The 18709-nt window shown below is 44.9% G+C and overlaps 1 protein-coding gene and 1 pseudogene across 1 annotated transcript in view; both read left to right on the top strand.

Annotated features, from left to right (window-relative positions):
• Positions 1–6034: 6034 nt before the first annotated feature.
• LOC132765440 (perilipin-3 pseudogene) lies at positions 6035–6862 on the top strand (annotated as a pseudogene).
• Positions 6863–14013: 7151 nt separating this feature from the next.
• The window catches only part of SPRED1 (sprouty related EVH1 domain containing 1), a 69420-nt gene continuing 64724 nt past the window's right edge, over positions 14014–18709 (top strand). The window contains exon 1 of the mRNA XM_060759989.2: positions 14014–14734. Coding sequence (XP_060615972.2) covers positions 14703–14734 — 32 coding nt within the window. The 5' untranslated portion in view covers positions 14014–14702. The remainder of the gene's footprint in view (positions 14735–18709) is intronic.

Raw genomic sequence — 18709 nt, 5'->3', positions numbered from 1 at the left:
TAAAGTATTCTGGTGTTCATAGTCAGAGGAATATTAGCTAACACCCAGAGGACCTTCCCTCCAAAACAAACAACAGTTTGAAGCAGCTATGAAGGGGTCTAGGAAAGTCCCCATCTACACTGACCATTTAATGCTGTTTCAAATTGGTATTAAAGTAAGTGGTTTTGCTTTGCGCATGATTTCAAAGGAAACCATAGAAACAGTTTAAGGCCCAGATATTGATTGGACAAACCAATGTGCATACTTTTGTGCAAATTTGTTCTTTAGCTACCAGAGTTAGAAGCTAGCTTCCTATATTTGAAACTAGTTCCAAACTGCATGAAATGGTCATTGTAGATGGGGCCTAAATCTCTTTCCCTTCTTAAACTCCCAGCCCTAATTGTGACCAGAGGCGGCCCTAGGTAATTTTCAATGATAAGCAAACAGTATTTTGGCGCCCCCCCCCCCCCAACCAATCACTGATATATATTTCCTGTTCGTTGTGGGAGTTCTGTGTGCCATATTTGGTTCAATTCCATCATTGGTGGAGTTCAGAATGCTCTTTGATTGTAGGTGAACTATACATCCCAGTAACTACAACTCGCATATGTCAAGGTCTATTTTCCCCCCAAGAGTGCCTCAAGAGCTCTCCTGGGCAAAATCAACTATACTGCAAATGCTTACTTTGCGTAATGGGTTGAGCCACCCCTGATTGTGACTCTGCCTTCTAGGTTTGGTTAAAAATACAATAATGAAACGTCATTTTTACTGGCAAGTTGTAATTTTCAAGTGTTGTCTGCTAACATAATTGTGATTAGGTGTGGTTTTGTTTGATTTTTTTTTCAAAAAATATTTTTGTAAATGTTGTAGTTTCTTTCTTTTCTTTAGCACACCTTGTGATTCAGTGTATTTAGGTTTAGTAGCTTGAAGGGTTGATGAACCAAGCTACAATGAGAAACGTTTTAATCTTTTCTCAGCTTTAATGTTTTATTATTGGATGATGAAGATGACAATGAATGTAATCTGTCCCACTAAGTATTGCAGAGACAAAATTTCTTATTAAATATACTTTTATACTGGTTCGTTAATGAGAAATTAGTGTATATAGCCAAAGCCAGTTCCTTCCTTCATGGCACATAGAATTTGTCCAAAATTTGTCTTTGACCTGTAGCTATTAAACAAAAAGTACACTGCTGTTTAATATAGGAAACATTTTCACCATCTGATGTTTATACATGAAATCCTTTTCAAAAATTAGCAAGATCAGATATTACTGAATTACTCATATAAGCAGCTCAATTCAGCTAAACCCGTATTAGCAGAATCTAGGCAATGACCACTCTGTTTTTACAAGCCAGAGGATTTTGACTATAGAAAATGAGAAGTAATACCAAGGATTCACGTCTGCACAGAGTTAGGCTGCTTAAATCTCATCAAGGTCACTTGGAGTTTAGTAGCCTTACATGTGCAGGACTGTGGCCTTAATGTGGTATCATTTTCAGGGCTGCATGCTGTTATCTATTCATATTGTTTGAAACAGAATCCAAAAAGGAATTATACTTGGATCTCAAGATGGCCTTTCTGATATAGGAATCTAAGCAGGGTCAGGACTTGGAGTAATGGGTTCAAAATACAGGAAGGAAGATTCCACCTGAATATGAGGAAGAACTACTTGACAGGAAGTGCTGTTCAACAGTGGAACTCTCTGCCTTGGAGTTTGGAAAGAAGCCGTCATGTTTGGTATAGGCAAAAAATACATTGTATACATTTTCCTTTGTTTTTTTCCATGCATGCCCCCTCGATGGACTGTCACCTTGTCGTGGTGAGGGGGCTTGCGTGTTCCGATGAACCTGTAGGCACAACAACTGGAGTCGTGCACTCCCAGGAGTGGCTGCGGGGGAGGTCCCAGACCAAGCACAGTCCGAAGACCCAAAGACCTCAACGGCGGAGCAGGCGGAGGATAACATGGCACATGTTACAACGGCTGCGAAGGCGGAAGAAGGCTGCAACAGACTGAGAAGCCACGGTCATTGTGTTAAACTACATCACCAGTGGAACCTCACTCTGTGAAGTCTGTGTGTTGATCAGTTGTGCACTGACCTCCACACATTAAAAAAATCCACGCACAGGCGTCTTCCACAGAAAATAAAAACCAACCAACCAAAGTCCCATGGCGATCAGCGAGTGGCGACGGGGGCAGGACTGTGAAATCTGGAAGCCCCTAGTCACAGACTGGCACATGGGCGGTGGGTACGGACTCAGTCGTTCTACCTCAAGGTCCGAGGCAGTTGAGTAGTTCGGCAGCTGTATCCACGACTGAGCAGCCCTATTGAGGACCCACTCTGCTCACCCCACATGGGGAGGGGGCTAGAAAAGGTGCCCCAAACATAGTCTGCCTCACTCATCCCTGACTGGACTGCCGCGTCCAGTGGGGTCACCACCCTGCGGCCAAAAAAGAAAAATGAACTTCGGTACGTGGAACGTACGGACTCTGATGGACAACAGTGGCAGTGAACGCCCCGAACGCAGAACTGCCATCATCGCAAGGGAGCTGGGACGCTTCAACATCGACATAGCAGCCCTTCAGGAGACCCGGAGAGCAGGAGAGGGACAGCTGAAAGAAGAAAAAGGAGGCTACACCTTCTTCTGGAAGGGACTGCCCAAAGAAGACCAAAGAATGCACGGAGTTGGCTTCGCTATAAGAAATGATCTGATGAAACATCTGTCCGAAGCACCCACTGGTATCAACGAACGTCTCTCCACCCTCCGAGTTGATCCTGCCAAAAACCAACGGGCAACCATCATAAGTGCCTATGCACCAACACTAGACGCTGATGAAGACATCAAGGAGAAATTCTACTGTCAGCTGGACACCGTCCTATCGGGGATACCTAAGGAGGACAAAATCATTCTCCTGGGGGACTTCAATGCAAGAGTCGGGCGAGACTTCGACCTGTGGCCAGGCACCATAGGAAAAGACGGGGTTGGAAACAGCAACTCAAATGGCATCCTGCTTCTCACCAAATGTGCGGAGCACAACCTTGTCATCACCAATACGCTCTTCCGCCAGAAAAACAAGTTCAAGACATCATGGAAGCACCCCCGGTCAAAGCATTGGCACCTCTTAGACTATGTAATCACACGCGCCAGAGACCGCCGTGACGTGCTCCTCACAAGAGCCATGATAGGTGCTGACGACTGCTGGACTGACCACAGGCTAATTCGATCCTCGATGGCTATCAAGATCGCCCCCAAGCGCAGACTCCAAGGAAGGAAGACAAGGCGCAAAATGAACACCCAAGCCCTTCAGGAGCCCTCCAGACGAGCCCATCTCCAAACAGCACTCAAGGACCATCTACCCACAGAACACCCCGAAAATGTTGAGGAACATTGGAACAAACTGAAGACCTCCATCATCCAAGCCTGCGAAGAAACTATTGGATACCAAGCCAAGAAACATCAAGACTGGTTTGATGAAAATGACATCGAGATCCAACAGCTAATTGACAAGAAAAGGAAAGCCTTCCAAGCATGGCAGAGAGACATCAACTGTGCTGTTAAGAAAAAGATCTATGCTAGTGCAAAAGCTGAGGTCCAAAGAAGGACAAGAGAACTCAAGAACATCTGGTGGACAAAGAAGGCCGAAGAAATCCAACACCTGGCAGATACCCATAATGCTCAGGGATTCTTCAAAGCCACAAAGGTCATCTATGGACCAAGAAACCATGGCATACAGCCTCTACGCTCATCAGATGGAACCAAACTCCTGAAGGACCAAAACTCAATTGCACTACGTTGGAAAGAACACTACCAAAGCCTCCTGAACCGCAGCTCCAATGTGGCCGACGAGGTCCTCTCACAAATCCCACAACAACAAACCAGGGATGAGCTTGCAGCACTGCCTAGTTTGGAAGAAGTCAGCAATGCCATCAGCCAACAGAAGAATAACAAAGCCAGTGGACCAGATGGGATCCCTGCTGAAATCTTTAAAGAGGGAGGACCTGAGCTAACACACCAACTCCACCAGCTCATAGAAAAAGTGTGGGTGACCGAGAAAATCCCAGCAGATTTCAAGGACGCCACCATCATCACCCTCTTCAAAAAAGGGGAAAGAACAGACTGCGGAAACTATCGAGGTATCTCCCTTCTAACCTCCGCTGGGAAAATCCTCGCAAGAATCCTTGCAAACCGCCTTCTGCCCCTCTCAGAAGACACCCTCCCAGAATCCCAGAACGGCTTCCGCCCCTCCAGAGGAACCGTGGACATGATCTTCATTGCACGACAGCTCCAAGAAAAATGCAGGGAACAAAACCAACCCCTGTACATGGCATTCATCGACCTTGCAAAGGCATTTGACACAGTGAATCGCAGCGCTCTCTGGACCATCCTCCACAAAATCGGGTGCCCTAACAAATTTGTGAACATCCTGCGGCTCCTCCATGATGACATGATGGCAACAGTTTTGGACAGCAGTGGCTCCCAAAGTGACCCATTTAAGGTGGAATCCGGTGTCAAACAGGGATGTGTTATCGCCCCAACTCTATTCTCCATCTTCATCGCTATGATACTTCACCTTGTTGATGGGAAGCTTCCCACCGGAGTGGAAATAATCTATCGGACAGATGGCAAGCTATTCAACCTCAGCAGACTGAAAGCCAAAACCAAGGTTACAACAACATCTGTTATAGAACTCCAGTATGCTGATGACAATGTCGTCTGTGCGCATTCAGAAGAAGACCTACAAGCCACTCTAAACACCTTCGCAGAAGCATACGAGAAGCTCGGCCTGTCACTGAACATTGAGAAAACCAAGGTGCTGTTCCAGCAGTCGCCAGCCAATCCCTCTCCAATGCCAGTAATACAGCTTAATGGTGTCACATTAGAAAATGTGGACCATTTCCGCTACCTTGGCAGCCACCTCTCCACCAAAGTCAACATCGACGCCGAAATACAACACCGCCTGAGCTCTGCAAGTGCAGCATTTTCCAGAATGATGCAAAGAGTGTTTGAGGACCGGGACATCCGTAGGGAGACCAAGGTGCTTGTCTATAAAGCCATTGTCCTCCCAACCCTGCTATATGCCTGTGAGACGTGGACAGTCTACAGACGTCATATGCAACTCCTGGAACGATTCCATCAGCGCTGCCTCCGGAAAATCCTGCAAATCTCCTGGGAAGACAAGCGGACAAACGTCAGTGTGCTGGAAGAAGCAAGGACCACCAGCATTGAAGCGATGGTCCTCCAACATCAACTCCGCTGGGCCGGCCACGTTGTCCGGATGCCTGACCACCGTCTCCCAAAGCAGTTGCTCTACTCCGAACTTAAGAACGGAAAACGGAACGTTGGTGGACAGGAAAAGAGATTTAAAGATGGGCTGAAAGCCAACCTTAAAAACTCTGGCATAGACACCGAGAACTGGGAAGCCCTGGCCCTTGAGCGCTCCAGCTGGAGGACAGCTGTGACCAGCAGTGCTGCAGAATTCGAGGAGGCACGAGTGGAGGGTGAAAGAGAGAAACGTGCCAGGAGGAAGGCGCGTCAAGCCAACCCCGACCGGGAACGCCTTCCACCTGGAAACCAATGCCCTCACTGCGGAAGAAGATGCAGAGCAAGAATAGGGCTCCACAGCCACCTACGGACCCACAAGGAAATCCATAATGGAAGACCATCTTACTCGTCCAACGAGGGATCGCCTAAGTAAAGTAAGTCCATGCATGCCTCAGCTGGATCCAGTTTCGCTATGATTAGTGGAGCCGGGCCTAACATCATGGCCAAATGGGGGGATTTTCTTTGGGAGGCTGGACTGTGGTGCCCGCCAGCCAATCAGAGAGCATTCTCCACTTCCAATGCAGATTCCCACTCTCCAGTGGCTGACAGGGGGCAGGAAGAGTGGCTGGACAAAGGAATGCAAAGTGTCTTGAGAGGTTTACCATGTCCCAGCCTTGGAATGAACAAAGGGGGCCATTTGGGTCCTATAGGTTTTATTTTAAATATAATTGAAATTGTTTCTCGTGATTTATTACCTCCAGCTCTGTATTTCTGCTACTTACAAGGCCAAATGGCTTCCAATGAGCAAGTGAATGTATCCTTCCAGGATGAGGTTGGGAAAGCTGAACAGGAGGTACAAAAGCTAGACAAGAATTGAAGGAAGCTGGACAGGATGACATCTTGAGAAGAGTGGTCAGCTCTACATATGACATGGTTGCTACAGTCTACAGCTCTACCAAGGATAGCCACCCCTATGTGAAATCCATCTTGGATGTTGCTGAGAAGGGAGTGAAGACTATAATGCAGGAGGCAGTCAACACAGCTCAACCTATTCTAAATAAGCTTGAACCCCATATTGCAACAGCGAATGAGTATGCTTCTAGAGGTCTGGATATGCTGGAGGATAAGCTGCCAATTCTACATTTAACAGCAAGTGAGACTGCATCTTGTACAAAGGAGATGGTGTCCAGTGCCAAGGAGGCTATTGCCAACAAGCTATCTGTGGTGATAGATATGACTAAAGATGCTGTACAGACTGGCATGGATGCAACCAGGTCTGCGATCAGGCACAGTGTCCACTGTGGTGGAATCCAGAGTGGGCCAGATCACTGTGAGTGGGGCTAAAGCAATACTTGACAGTGCCAAAGAACTGATTGATGACTACTTTCCCATGACTGAAGAAGAACTTGTAAGAGCTGTAAGGAATGGTGATCTTGTGACGATGCAGCACAATGAACAAGAAGAGTATTTGGTACGTTTAGCCTCCCTCTCAGCCAGATTCCACAACAGGGCCTATCGCCATTCTGTAGACAAGCGGAAATGAACCATGTAAAGGATCCAGAGCATGCTAGCCCAGATGGAGAAAACTATCCACCTGGTGAAGATAATTGTGTCATGAGTCTTCAGAGAATGAGCATAAGGCCTCTGGCTCTAGTATCCATTGAGTTCCAAATCAAAATATTGTCCAAGGTGATGGGATCATGAAGTCTGTTCCTGGGCAAAGGGGAAATAGTATTGTGGATGACCAGGCCAGGACATTCTGGTGTACTGGAGGAGTGCTGGGTGATGAGTGTTTTCTTTATGTTCAAGTGACTGCACAAAGGGCTAGTGGCCCAGCTTACAGATCCTGTTGTCCTTTGCAGTCAGGGTTATGGGGATCAATAGAGATGGAGTGATCCCAGTGATGACGGGTGATTGGATCCTATTGTTGTGCTGATGCCCAGGAAGCGTTGGTGGGGACTCCCAGGTCAAGGGGTGCAGGTGAGCCTCAGGTTGGTGGCTTAGTTCTCCAAAAAGTTTTATATAGGGACATAAAATATAACCAATTAAACCATATACACAAATCGGGATCTGTGGATACTGGGGGAAGGGGGAAATCATGGCAGCTGAGGGTACCCACGGGGGGGGGGGGGAGCAGAGTGGCTGGAGGTTCATTGCAATGAAGGGAGGTTAAGTCTTGGCAGAGAGAAAGACTGTGGGGGCTATGGGGTCAAGCAGATACCAGGGCTGGCTGCCAGAGGTGGGAAGGAGAGAGAAAAGCACAGGAGGCAGAAATGACACAAAGAATCAAGTAGGAGGATAATGCACCGTAGTGTACATTTATTGAAGGGTTGCCATGTAATAAAAGGGAAAGATTGTTGTTTAAAAGTATCACTGGGCGCTTGGTAACTGCTGCTGGTCTCTTCAAATCCTCTGAATGGTCACATAATCAATTTCAGAAGGGCTCAGTGCTCCTGCTTGCCATGGCTCTCTCCACCGTGGTTCCAGAAAGGAATTTAGTTTATAATTTGACACAGGGGTCAACCTCAATGTGGTCATACTTTTGATTGTAAGCTGCTTTGAGCTTCCTTCAGGAGAGATAAAGCAGGGTATAAATAAACATAAGAATAAATAAATAATAAATAATAATAATAACAACAACAATATACTGAAGTTCCAGAAGCATTCTCTCCTGACGTTTCACCCACAGGCAGCCTCAGAGGTTGCGAGGTTTGTTGGAAACTAGGAAAGTAAAATGTCCAGGTTGGGAGAAAGAACTCTTGCCTGCTTGAGGCAAGTGTGACTGTTGCAATTGGCCACTTTGATTAGCATTTAATGGCCTTGTAGCTTCCAAGCCTGGCTGCTTCCTCCCTGGGGGATCATGTCTTGTGAGGTGTTAGCTGGCCCCGATTGTCTGGAATTCCCTCCTTTTTTAGTGTTGTTCTTTATTTACTGTCCTGATTTTACAGTTTTTTAAAATATTGATAGCCAGATTTTTTTTTCATTTTCATGGTTTCCTCTTTTCTGTTGAAATTGTCCACATGCTTGTGGAACATGGCCATAAAGCCCGGAAAACTCACAGGATGATTATCCTTTGGCGTATTTGTCATAAGAAATTCAATGTGCAGATTTTATAAATGTGAATTTAATATGATATGTAGGAATGAATGGATGAATGGAAGGATGAATGAATGAATGGATGGAGTTAATAATATGGGAAACACCAGTAAAATATTAAGGCCTCCAATGACTAACTACCTGCTTGCTGGACTGTAATTAAAAGTTGCTAATAAGAAGTGAAAAGTAAACTCTGATAAGCAGAAATGTTTATAATGTTAAAAAAGAAGTCAACATAACATCAACACCAATCAAGCGTAGTTGCATAGAATCTGTATGTCTATATGTCTAATGTCATTCTATGTCTAAATGTTTTTCCATAATCTAATGTACCTTGATGAATGCAAGGCTGGGGTAAAAATTGCTGGAAGAAGCATTAACAACCTTAGATATGCAGATGATACCACTTTGATGGCTGAAAGTGAGGAGGAGCTGAGGAGCCTTCTAATCAAGGTGAAAGAAGAAAGTGCAAAAGCTGGGTTGCAGTTAAACATAAAAAACCCCTAAGATTATGGCAACCAGACTGATTGATAACTGGCAAATAGAGGGAGAAAACATGGAGGCAGTGACAGACTTTGTATTTCTAGGTACAAAGATGACTGCAGATGCAGATTGCAGTAAGGAAATCAGAAAACGCTTACTTCTTGGGAGGAGAGCAATGACCAATCTCGACAAAATAGTGAAGAGTAGAGACATCACACTGGCAAGGAAGACCCGCATAGTAAAAGCAATGGTATTCCCCCGTAGTAATCTACGGATGTGAGAGCTGGACCATAAGGAAGACTGAGCGAAGGAAGATAGATGCTTTTGAACTGTGGTATTGGAGGAAAGTTCTGAGAGTGCCTTGGACCGCGAGAAGATCCAACCAGTCCATACTTCAGGAAATAAGCCTGACTGCTCATTGAAGGGAAGGATATTAGAGGTAAAGATGAAGTATTTTGGCCACATCATGAGAAGACATAAAAGGTTAGAGAAGACAATTATGCTGGGGGAAATGGAAGGAAAAAGGATGAGGGGCCGACCAAGAGCAAGATGGCTGGATGGTATCCTTGAAGTGACTGGCTTGACCTTGAAGGAGCTGGGGATGGTGACAGCTGGTGGGCTGGTCCATGAGGTCACGAAGAGTTGGAAGCCACTGAACCAATGAACAACAACAAATGTAGGTTGTTGTAGGTTTTTTCGGGCTATATGGCCATGGTCTAGAGCCATTTTCTTCTGACATTTCGCCTGCATCTATGGCAAGCATCCTCAGAGATAGTGAGGTCTGTTGGAAGTAGGAAAATGGGTTTATATATCTGTGGAATGACCAGGGTGGGACAAAGGACTTTTGTCTGCTGGAGCTAGGTGTGAATGTTTCGCCTGACCACCTTGATTAGCATTTAATGTCTTGGAAGTGCCTGGGGGAATCTTTTGTTGAGAGGTGATATGATGTGCCTGATAGTTTACTCTCTGTTGCTTTGCTGTTGTAATTTTTGAGTTTTTTAATACTGGTAGCCAGATTTTTTCAGGAGAAAATGCCTATAGACCATGGCCATATAGCCCGAAAAAACCTACATAGCCCGAAAAAACCTTCCTCTCATTCCGGCCATGAAAGCCTTCGACAATACATTGAACAAATGTACCCTCTCACTCTGGAAATTGCAATAAAAAGAACCTATGCGTCAAAGTTATTGAAAAGTCATTCATGACATATTGATATTGCAGACTAACACAGCTACGTCTTTGAATTCTGCTTTGCAAGGTGTTTGTTTTGCCACAGTAACGAGCTAGCTAGCCCAATCTCAATTGGGGGGGGGGGGGGCATGATGTTTTGGTGGCTGTTGTTGTTGTCTTTGCGCTCCTCCTTTCCCCAACTGCTTCCTCTCCCGCAGGAGCAGGGTCTGTCCGCGTGAGACGATTCCACGGCGCTACAAATCCCACGCCTGAGCCACGAGTGTGCTTCGCCTCGTGCCCTGAGGGTGCGAAAAGATCCCTCCTGCGTTGCTGGGAGAATCGGCGGAGGGAGACCGAGAGAGAAAAAAGTTCTCGGAAAGGAAACAACTTGAAATAGCTATGACAGTGTGCATGCGCCTTGGAAGCTTCAGGTCGGGTGCCTTGCTTTCAGAAGGGACCAGCTCCTTTTTCCTGACCCCCCAACCGGGGTCAGGAGAAAGGAGCTGGCCCCTTCTGAAAGCAAGGCACCCGAACTGAAGCCATCACAAAGCTAGTTCTCCACAACAGCAATCCTCCAGCCTTCTCACTCCAAAAACAGAGCCAACCTCCCGAGGATATCCCTCCGCGCGAAAAATAAAGTGAACGAAAAGGGGGGACTACTTTCAGGGGACTTGAATGGCGGGAGAGGGGAGGCTGAGGGGGGAAGAAAACACTGAGGGACCCTTCAAAGGTTGTGTATTTCTCGCTCGCTGTCTCCTCTGGCCCTCTTCTTCGCCTTAAGAGACTGGTTGTCTTTTTCTGGAGGAGGGAAAAGACCACAATTGCGCCTCCCTAGGACAGAGCCTTCGCGCATGGTCGCGAAATATTTATGAATTGAAGGCTTCCTCCGTCGGGCGCCTCTCATGTCTTTCTCCTCTCCAGAGGAACTGAAGACAGAGAAGTGGGCCAGGCTTTTTCCTCCTCTGCATTAAAGTTGTGGCCATTCATCGTGTGTGTGTGAGAGAGAGAAATTTACCACAAAACCGAATAATAAACTCCATTAAGCAGCGCCTCGAATGAAATGAAAACAAGACTTCCTTCGGTGCTGTTCAGCAGTGGAACTCTCTGCCGCGGAGTGTGGTGGAGGCTCCTTCTTTGGAGGCTGGGTGGCCATCTGTCAGGGGTGCTTTGAATGCAATTTTCCTGCTTCTTGGCAGGGGGTTTGACTGGATGAGGTCTCTTCCAACTCTATGATTCTATGGTGCATCTACACGGTAGAATTAATGCAGTTCAGCACCACTTAAACTGCCCATGGCTCAGTGCTATGGAATCGTGAGAGGCGGCCTTTAGGACCTTTCCACACAGCCATATAAATCAGAATATCAAGGAAAATCCCACAATATCGCCTTTGAACTGGGTTATCTGAGTCCACACTACCATATATTCCAGTTCAAAGCAGATAATGTGGGATTTTATCCAACTGTGTGGAAAGGGGGCCCAGCCTTCTGAGTTTGGTGCAGGCGCCTCAACAAAGTACAAACACTATCATTCCCTAGCACTGGACCATGGCAATTAAAGTGGTGTCAGCCTGTATTGAGTCTACAGTGTAGACGCAGCAGCTGAGGCACTCTTTTTGAAGCGCAATGGCCACGGGAGAAGGGAAGAAGAGCGCCCCTTGATGCGGAAGAGGCTCCGGTGCTGTTTGCCCCTCTGTCTCGGGGCCCTTCCACACAGCCATGTAACTCAAGGCAGAAAAACTCACAATATCTGCTTTGAACTGGATTAACTGAGTCCAGACTGCCATATATCCCAGTTCAAAGCAGATAGAAAACCGCCCCGAGTCGCCTGAGGGCTGAGAAGGGCTGTATACAAATACAGTAAGTAAGTAAATAATGTGGAAGGTGCCTCCATTCGCATAAATAATGAAGTTCCCAGGACGTTTCGCCTTGGTCCTGGAGACTCTCGAGGCTCCTCTTCCCAAACAGCGGCGGCCTTCCTTTCCTCTCCTAGATTTAGCTCGGAAGGAGCTTGGGAAGTCAACGCTTCCTCTCAGTTTCCCCCCAAGGAGTGGTGAGAGAATACATTGTAGCAGGGGATGTTGCCTTTCTCTCTGGGAAAATCAGGCGCTGCAACTGAATCCTCTGACTATGGGCCCTTCCACACAGCCCTACAGCCCAGAATATGAAGGCAGAAATCCCATAGTATATGCTTTGAACTGTGTTGAGTCCACACTGCCATATATTCCAGTTCAAAGCTGATAATGTGGGATTTTATTCAGCAGTGTGGAGGGGGGGGCCCCGTGTGTGTGAGAGGGTTTTTTCTTCTTCTTTTGATCCCCTGGCTTCTTGCTCCCCTTTCCTATCTCTCTGTATATGCCCAGGGGCTCTTCCTCCCCCTACCCTCTTCCTCCCTTCTCTTCCCTCTCAGGCCCCTTCCACACTGCTGAATAAAATCCCACATTATCTGCTTTGAACTGGAATATAGGGCAGTGTGGACTCAGATAACCCAATTCAAAGCAGATATTGTAGAATTATCTGCCTTCATATTCTGGGTTATATGGCTGTGTGGAAGGGCCCTCTGTAAAAGACTCTTCCGTTTCCCTTTTCTCCTTCGCCTGGCTTCTCTCCCCCCCCCCCCCCTCTGGGCCCTTCCACACAGCCATATAATCCAGAACATCAATTAGAAAATCCCACAATATCTGCTTTGAAGTGGTTTATCTGAATCCACAATGCCATATATTCCAGTTCAAAGCAGATAATGTGGGATTTTATTCAACTGTGTGGAAGAAGCCTCTGTGAGAGATTCTTCTTTCTCCTCCTGGCTTCTTTCACCACTTCTCTTCCCTCTCTGTGACAAACTCGTCTTCTTTTTCTTTTTTCTCCTTCTTCTGGCTCCCCCCCCCCCCTCTCTCTCTCTGTGAGAGATTTTTCTTCTTTCTCCTCCTAGCTTCTTCCTCCCCTTCTCTTCCCTCTCTGTGAGATACTCTTCTTCCTTTTCTCCTCCTGGCTTCTTTCTCCCTGTCTCTGGGCCCTTCCACACAGCCCTATATCCCTATATCAAGGCAGAAAATCCCACCTTATCTGAGTGTGGACTCTTGATAATCCAGTTCAAGGCAGACATTGTGGGGTTTTTCTGCCTTGATAGTTTGGGATATGGGGCTGTGTGGAAGGGCCTTCTGTGAGATTCTTCTTTCTCCTTATGGCTTCTTCCTCCCCTTCTCTTCCCTCTCTGTGAGAGATGCTTCTTCTTTTTCCTTTTTCTCCTTCTCCTGGCTTCTTTCTGCCTTTCTCTTTCTGTGAGAGATTCTTCTTTCTCCTCCTCTCTCCCTCCCTCTTCATTTCCCTCTCTGTGAGAGACTCTTCTTCGTCCTCCTGGCTTCTTGCTCCCCTTTCCTAGTTCTCTCCTTGAGGGGCTCTTCTTTCTCCTTCTCTTCCTCCTGGCTTCTTACTCCCCTTCCTTAGTTCTCTCTGCAAGATACTCCTTTTACTCATCCTCTTGGCTTCTTTCTCCTCTTCCCTCTCCGTGAGAGACTTTCTTCTTTTCCTCTTTTCTCCTTCTCCTGGCTTCTTTCTCCCCTTTTCTTTCCTCTTTGTGAGAGGCTCTTCTTCGTCCTCCTGACTTCTTGTTCCCCTTTCCAAGTTCTCTGTGTGAGGGACTCTTCCTCCTACTGGCTTCTTCCTTGGTTCTCTCTGTAACATACTCTTCTTCCTTCTCTTGGCTTCTTTCCTTTTTCCTCTGTGAGGGACTCTCCTCCTCCTGCCTTCTTGCTCCCCTTCCCTATCTCTGTGTCTGCGTGAGGGACGCCTCTTCTTCCTCCTTGTCCTTCCTTCCTTCCTTCCTTCCTTCCTTCCTTCCTTCTCCTCCTCGCAGCCACCAGCCGTGACGCATCCCCCTTTCCCCCTCTTGCTTTAAAACTCCCCCCTCCTTCCTCCCTCCCCTCCTCCTGCTTCCTCTCGTCCGCCTGGGGCTGAATTAGTTCCCCTCTCCGTGCTGCCTCCGTTCTCTCTCTCTCTCTCTCTCTCTCTCTCTCTCTCTCTCCCCGAGCCTCCCCCCCCCCCTTCTCTCTCTTTCAACCTCTCCCCCGCCTTCTCCGCCTTCCCTTTTTCGGATTTGTTGGGCGTTGTTGGGTGTCTGGTGGAATTTAAGCCGAGGAGGCTCTTTCCTTCCTGGCCCGGGGCTGGCAGCTCAAGAGGAGGAGGAGGAGGAGGAGAAAAGGGGGGGGGGAAGACTTGTTTGGAGGAAGGAGGGGAGAAGAGGAAGGCAGGCAGGAAGGAAGGAAAGAAGGAGGCGAAGGCCAGGCGCTGAGAGGAGGAGCAGCAGCCGCAGCCTGAGAGAGACACACAGAGAGGGAGGCTTTTTGCTGCCTTCTTCCAAAGGGAAGAACTAGAAGAAGGAGCAGCAGTCGTCGACGCCGAAGAGGACTAATCATCGACCCAACTCCCGGGCAAAGAAGAAGGTGCCTTCGTGTCTAGCGCTTAAAAGGAAGAAGAGGGAAGACTTGGACGGGTGCTGCTTATTTTGGGGGGCGGACCCCCTCCCCTCCCACACACAAACACACACACATACACACCTCGATCTCTTCCTTCGCCCCTCCGGATCGAGGCCATTCTGGCGGAAAGGGGCCAGGTTTGGGGGTCCGACAATGGTGAGGTTTCTGGGGAGCTCCTTCTGCTGCGCCCCGGCTGCATCGGTGCCGCTCCATCCCCGCGTCGGATCACGGTGAGGGAAAAATGAGCGAAGAGACGGCGAACTGCAACAACGAGTAAGTTCTGGATTGTTTGGGGGTTTTGTTTTTTTTAAAAAAAGACAATCTGCTTTGGTGAGTTTGGGAGGACGGGAGAGAGAAGAGTGTGTGTTTGTGTAGAAGGTCCCTTTGGTTTGGTCGCCTCCATTAACTGACCTGCAGAGCTTTCTCTTTCGGCTTGTCATACACAGCTGGCTCATAACATGTCTGGATTTTAGTGTGTTGTATGTGTGTATTCACACACACACACACACACATATTCAGGGTAGGCCAAAAGCCACGATAGAGGAGGTGGATATTTAATAACTACTTCTTTTTTTGTTTCTAATTCACAATACCATATACAGTATATAAAATAGGAGTGGGGAAAAAATAAAATCTCCTAAATGGCGTCCAATGCCACATACAGTACGTGTATATATAGGACTTCTTCGTGACTTCTGGCCTACCCTGGATATATAACACTTGAAGGGCTCTCTCAGGGCCCTTCCACACAGCCATATAGCCCAGAGTATCAAGGCAGAATAACCCACAATATCTGCATTGAATTGAAATATTTGAGTCCACACTGCTCTATATTTCAGTTCAAAGCAGATAATGTGGGGTTTTATTCGGCTGTGTGGAAGGGCCCCTTAGTCTTGGGAAGGGTAAGGAAATGTCATGGATGGTACAAATATATTATATATATACACATACATATATACACACACACACACATACATACATACATACACTCACACGCGCACACACACATATACACATATATATACACTAACTGGGTGGCTATGTATAGATGTGTCTCTCCATCTAGATGTGTGTTTTTGAGATTATAAGGCACCCCACCCTCTTCCCCAGACTGTGGCCTTTACAGCTCTGCTTTTCAAAAGTCCTTTTTTTTTCACTTGCATGTTTCAAATAGCAAGTAGTGTGTGGGAGCTTCATCCTGTAGGAAACTGCTCCTGAATTTTAATTGGGTGAGTCAGTCCATGTAAATACAGTGTTAAACCTTCCCCTAAAGCTTAATGGTTTAATGAGTTGGTAGGACTCCCCCCCCCCCCTTTTTTTTTTAAAGTAGAGGATGGAATGAAGATTCAGTTTTTAATATAATGTGTTTTGTCTTGGATGAAATCCATAAGCGGACATGAATTTTTATATCTAGAGACAAGTGGTCTTCCAAACTAGCTGTTTAAAAAATGGAGTACCAAACCTCATGTAGGTACATATATGGTCTTTCTGAAATATGTTCTGTCGATGGTCTTGAACTTCCCATATCCTCTAAATATGTAATTATAAACAGTGACTTTTGATCTCCATATCCTGCACTGTCAGTGGTGGTTCTTTTCTGTAGAATGAGCTGCCAATTAGTCATTTGCTTAGAATTGCTTCACTAAAATTGTGCATATTATAGTATAAAATGTTTTTTTTTCTGGTGGAACGCTGTTGTTGTTGTTGTTGTTGTTGTTATTATTATTATTATTATTATTATTATTATTATTATTATTATGATTTGAGTGGAAAGTGCAGTTCCCAGCTTTGGGTAGAGAAATGGGGCTCCTGTCACTTGCATACATTCCTCCAAATAAAAACACATAATTCCTCAAGACAGTTCAGCGAACAAACAAGCTTCTCCTTCGGTTGGGTTTTTAATGAATGGGTTCATTCCTAAACCAAGATGTCATAATATAACTGGGGCAAATCCTGAATTGCAGTAGGCAAAGTGCAAAACACTGCGTTGAGCTGGTTGATAAGATGAAGTGCTGCAGTACCCGTGGAAGGGAAAGGGAAGCAGCCGCCATATTTTCTTTTTTGTGAATCGCTCTAATTTGCATACCACAGTCTTCATTCATAAAAAAAATAATTAAACCTGTACCACCTCTGGCATTCATCTGGAACTGCCTTGCAAGGAGTGGAAATTTTTACATAATCTTAGGAAGTGTCCAGAAAGCTCAAGCAGTAGGATTTTCTGGGTTCTTGTGTCGAAAAATGCTGTTTTCGTCTTGTTGACACTGTTATATGGGAAATATCAGCTCGGGGAAGTGCTGGGAGCACGTGATCCACTCCATTCATAAAATACCTGGCTGGCCATTCACATTGCAGTACACTGTGTCTTCGTGGAACTACTTTCATATTAGACCTGGTTCTTTTAAGGAAGATATAGATTTTTTAACAGGGTGTGTACAAAAGCAGGAACTTGCTGAACTGCTTATGAATAATGGTGCACATTTTTTAAAAAATGAGAACTGAAACGATATCTCTTTAAGGATAGAATTTTCCAGTAGGCAATGGCAAAATCAGAGACGAGCTGTAGTTATAAAACAAGCAACTGATTGGATCAAAGTGACATAGACACCATTGAAAAAGGAGCAAAATGCTCGCACTCTTGTTCACTTGTGAATTTTCTGCATTTTTCTTGGTCTCTTGTTATACAGTCTCCTCTTTGCATTGAAAACATATTAAGAAAACAAATTTGTTTGTTTGTTTTTAAGAAAGAAAGGCTGAGTACTTCTTAAGTCAGCTTCTATTAAACCTTTGAAAGCTGGTTGATGTGAAATTAATGAGATGTATTTTCTGATGAGACACAAAAGCAGACTGAATCTGGTAGAAGCTTTGGTTGATGTAGGGTTGATGTGCCACTTGATCATAAATATTTGAAGGAAAAGAAATGCGTAATGCTATTTGGACAAGCTGCAATGTTACAAAATTAGAAATAAGTGATTTCTGAAAATGTTAAATATGATGGGACAATGTTATTGAAATATTTGATTAGGATTTTAAACATTTTTCAATTTTTGCAAATTGGTTTTTTTAGTTATCCATACTTGTGTACGTAAAACAGTCGGAAAGCTGAAATCACAAGAAAATGCTTTAATGTCTGTTCCAATTCTTATGGGGTTATTTCTTATTAATGTGACATCATGCTGTGTATAGACATATTCTGAATTTCTCTTGATTGTCAAGATATATTTCCTGCTTTGCAAGGAGTTTCTTTAAAAAATTACATTAGGATTTTTGCATATGATATGGAGGAGGGGAGCAGCTGGTGGTTCAATTACTATTATCCAGATTGAAGCAGATTTTTCCTAAAACATTGCAACCAATAACTCTAGTTAAGAATTGTTTGCGCAGATTTTGTTCTGAAAATGACTTTAATTTTACTGACTAGTAAAGTATGTTGTGCTTATTTTACACAAGTTGCCATTTGAATATAGATATATTAGCAATGGAATTGAATTCCAAAGACATGTTTCGTTATTTTTGAATGTATATTTTCTGATTGTATATTAGATTGCTTGTGCCAAATAATTAATACAATAATTTCAAAAATTAGACTCCGAAGACAGGCTTCTGGGCATTGCATACGTATATGTGTATGTAAAAGACAGCATGATGAGTTTGACATATATATATTTGTCAATCCAACAGTCTCTATTTTTATTTGAAATCATACATTAGAGAGGGGTTTTTAATTTCTTATACTTTGTGCTTGTTCTATCCAGTTCAAATTTTCAGCACTTTTTACTGCTTTTAATTCAGTGGAAAAATACAAACTCATATTAACCTTTTACAGTGTTTGAAAAAATAATAAGGTTTCATGGTAATACATACTATACATCCTTAAGAAGCATTTCAAGTTCAACTAATCGAGTTTGCCTAGCATGTTTTGTTTTTTTGGGTTGTTTTTTAAGTATCCTAGGCCTCGAGCCAATGTTTTTTCATTGGTTGCTAAGGTGGGAGGGTCAGACTATGTGATTTTTATTATAAGATTGGATAATTAATTAAAAACGAATTCAGTATTATTCCATATGATGCTACATCTCGATTCTGGGTATATTTATTTTGTTTTTAAAATCAAAAAGCATATTTTGTCCTGCCCTTTCATATTTTTCAATAAAAGGTTTAGATAGGTAGGAGTCAATATTCAGACAATATTGAGCTCTGTTTTAGGGAAACCTGCTGTGTGTTGTAATGTTGCAGATCACTTAGACAAAATGT

The sequence above is a fragment of the Anolis sagrei genome, chromosome 1 (assembly GCF_037176765.1).
Source record: "Anolis sagrei isolate rAnoSag1 chromosome 1, rAnoSag1.mat, whole genome shotgun sequence".
NCBI classification, from domain to species: Eukaryota; Metazoa; Chordata; class Lepidosauria; order Squamata; family Dactyloidae; genus Anolis; species Anolis sagrei.
Note: the sequence above shows the minus strand (reverse complement) of the source record. Positions and strands in the feature narration are given on the sequence as shown.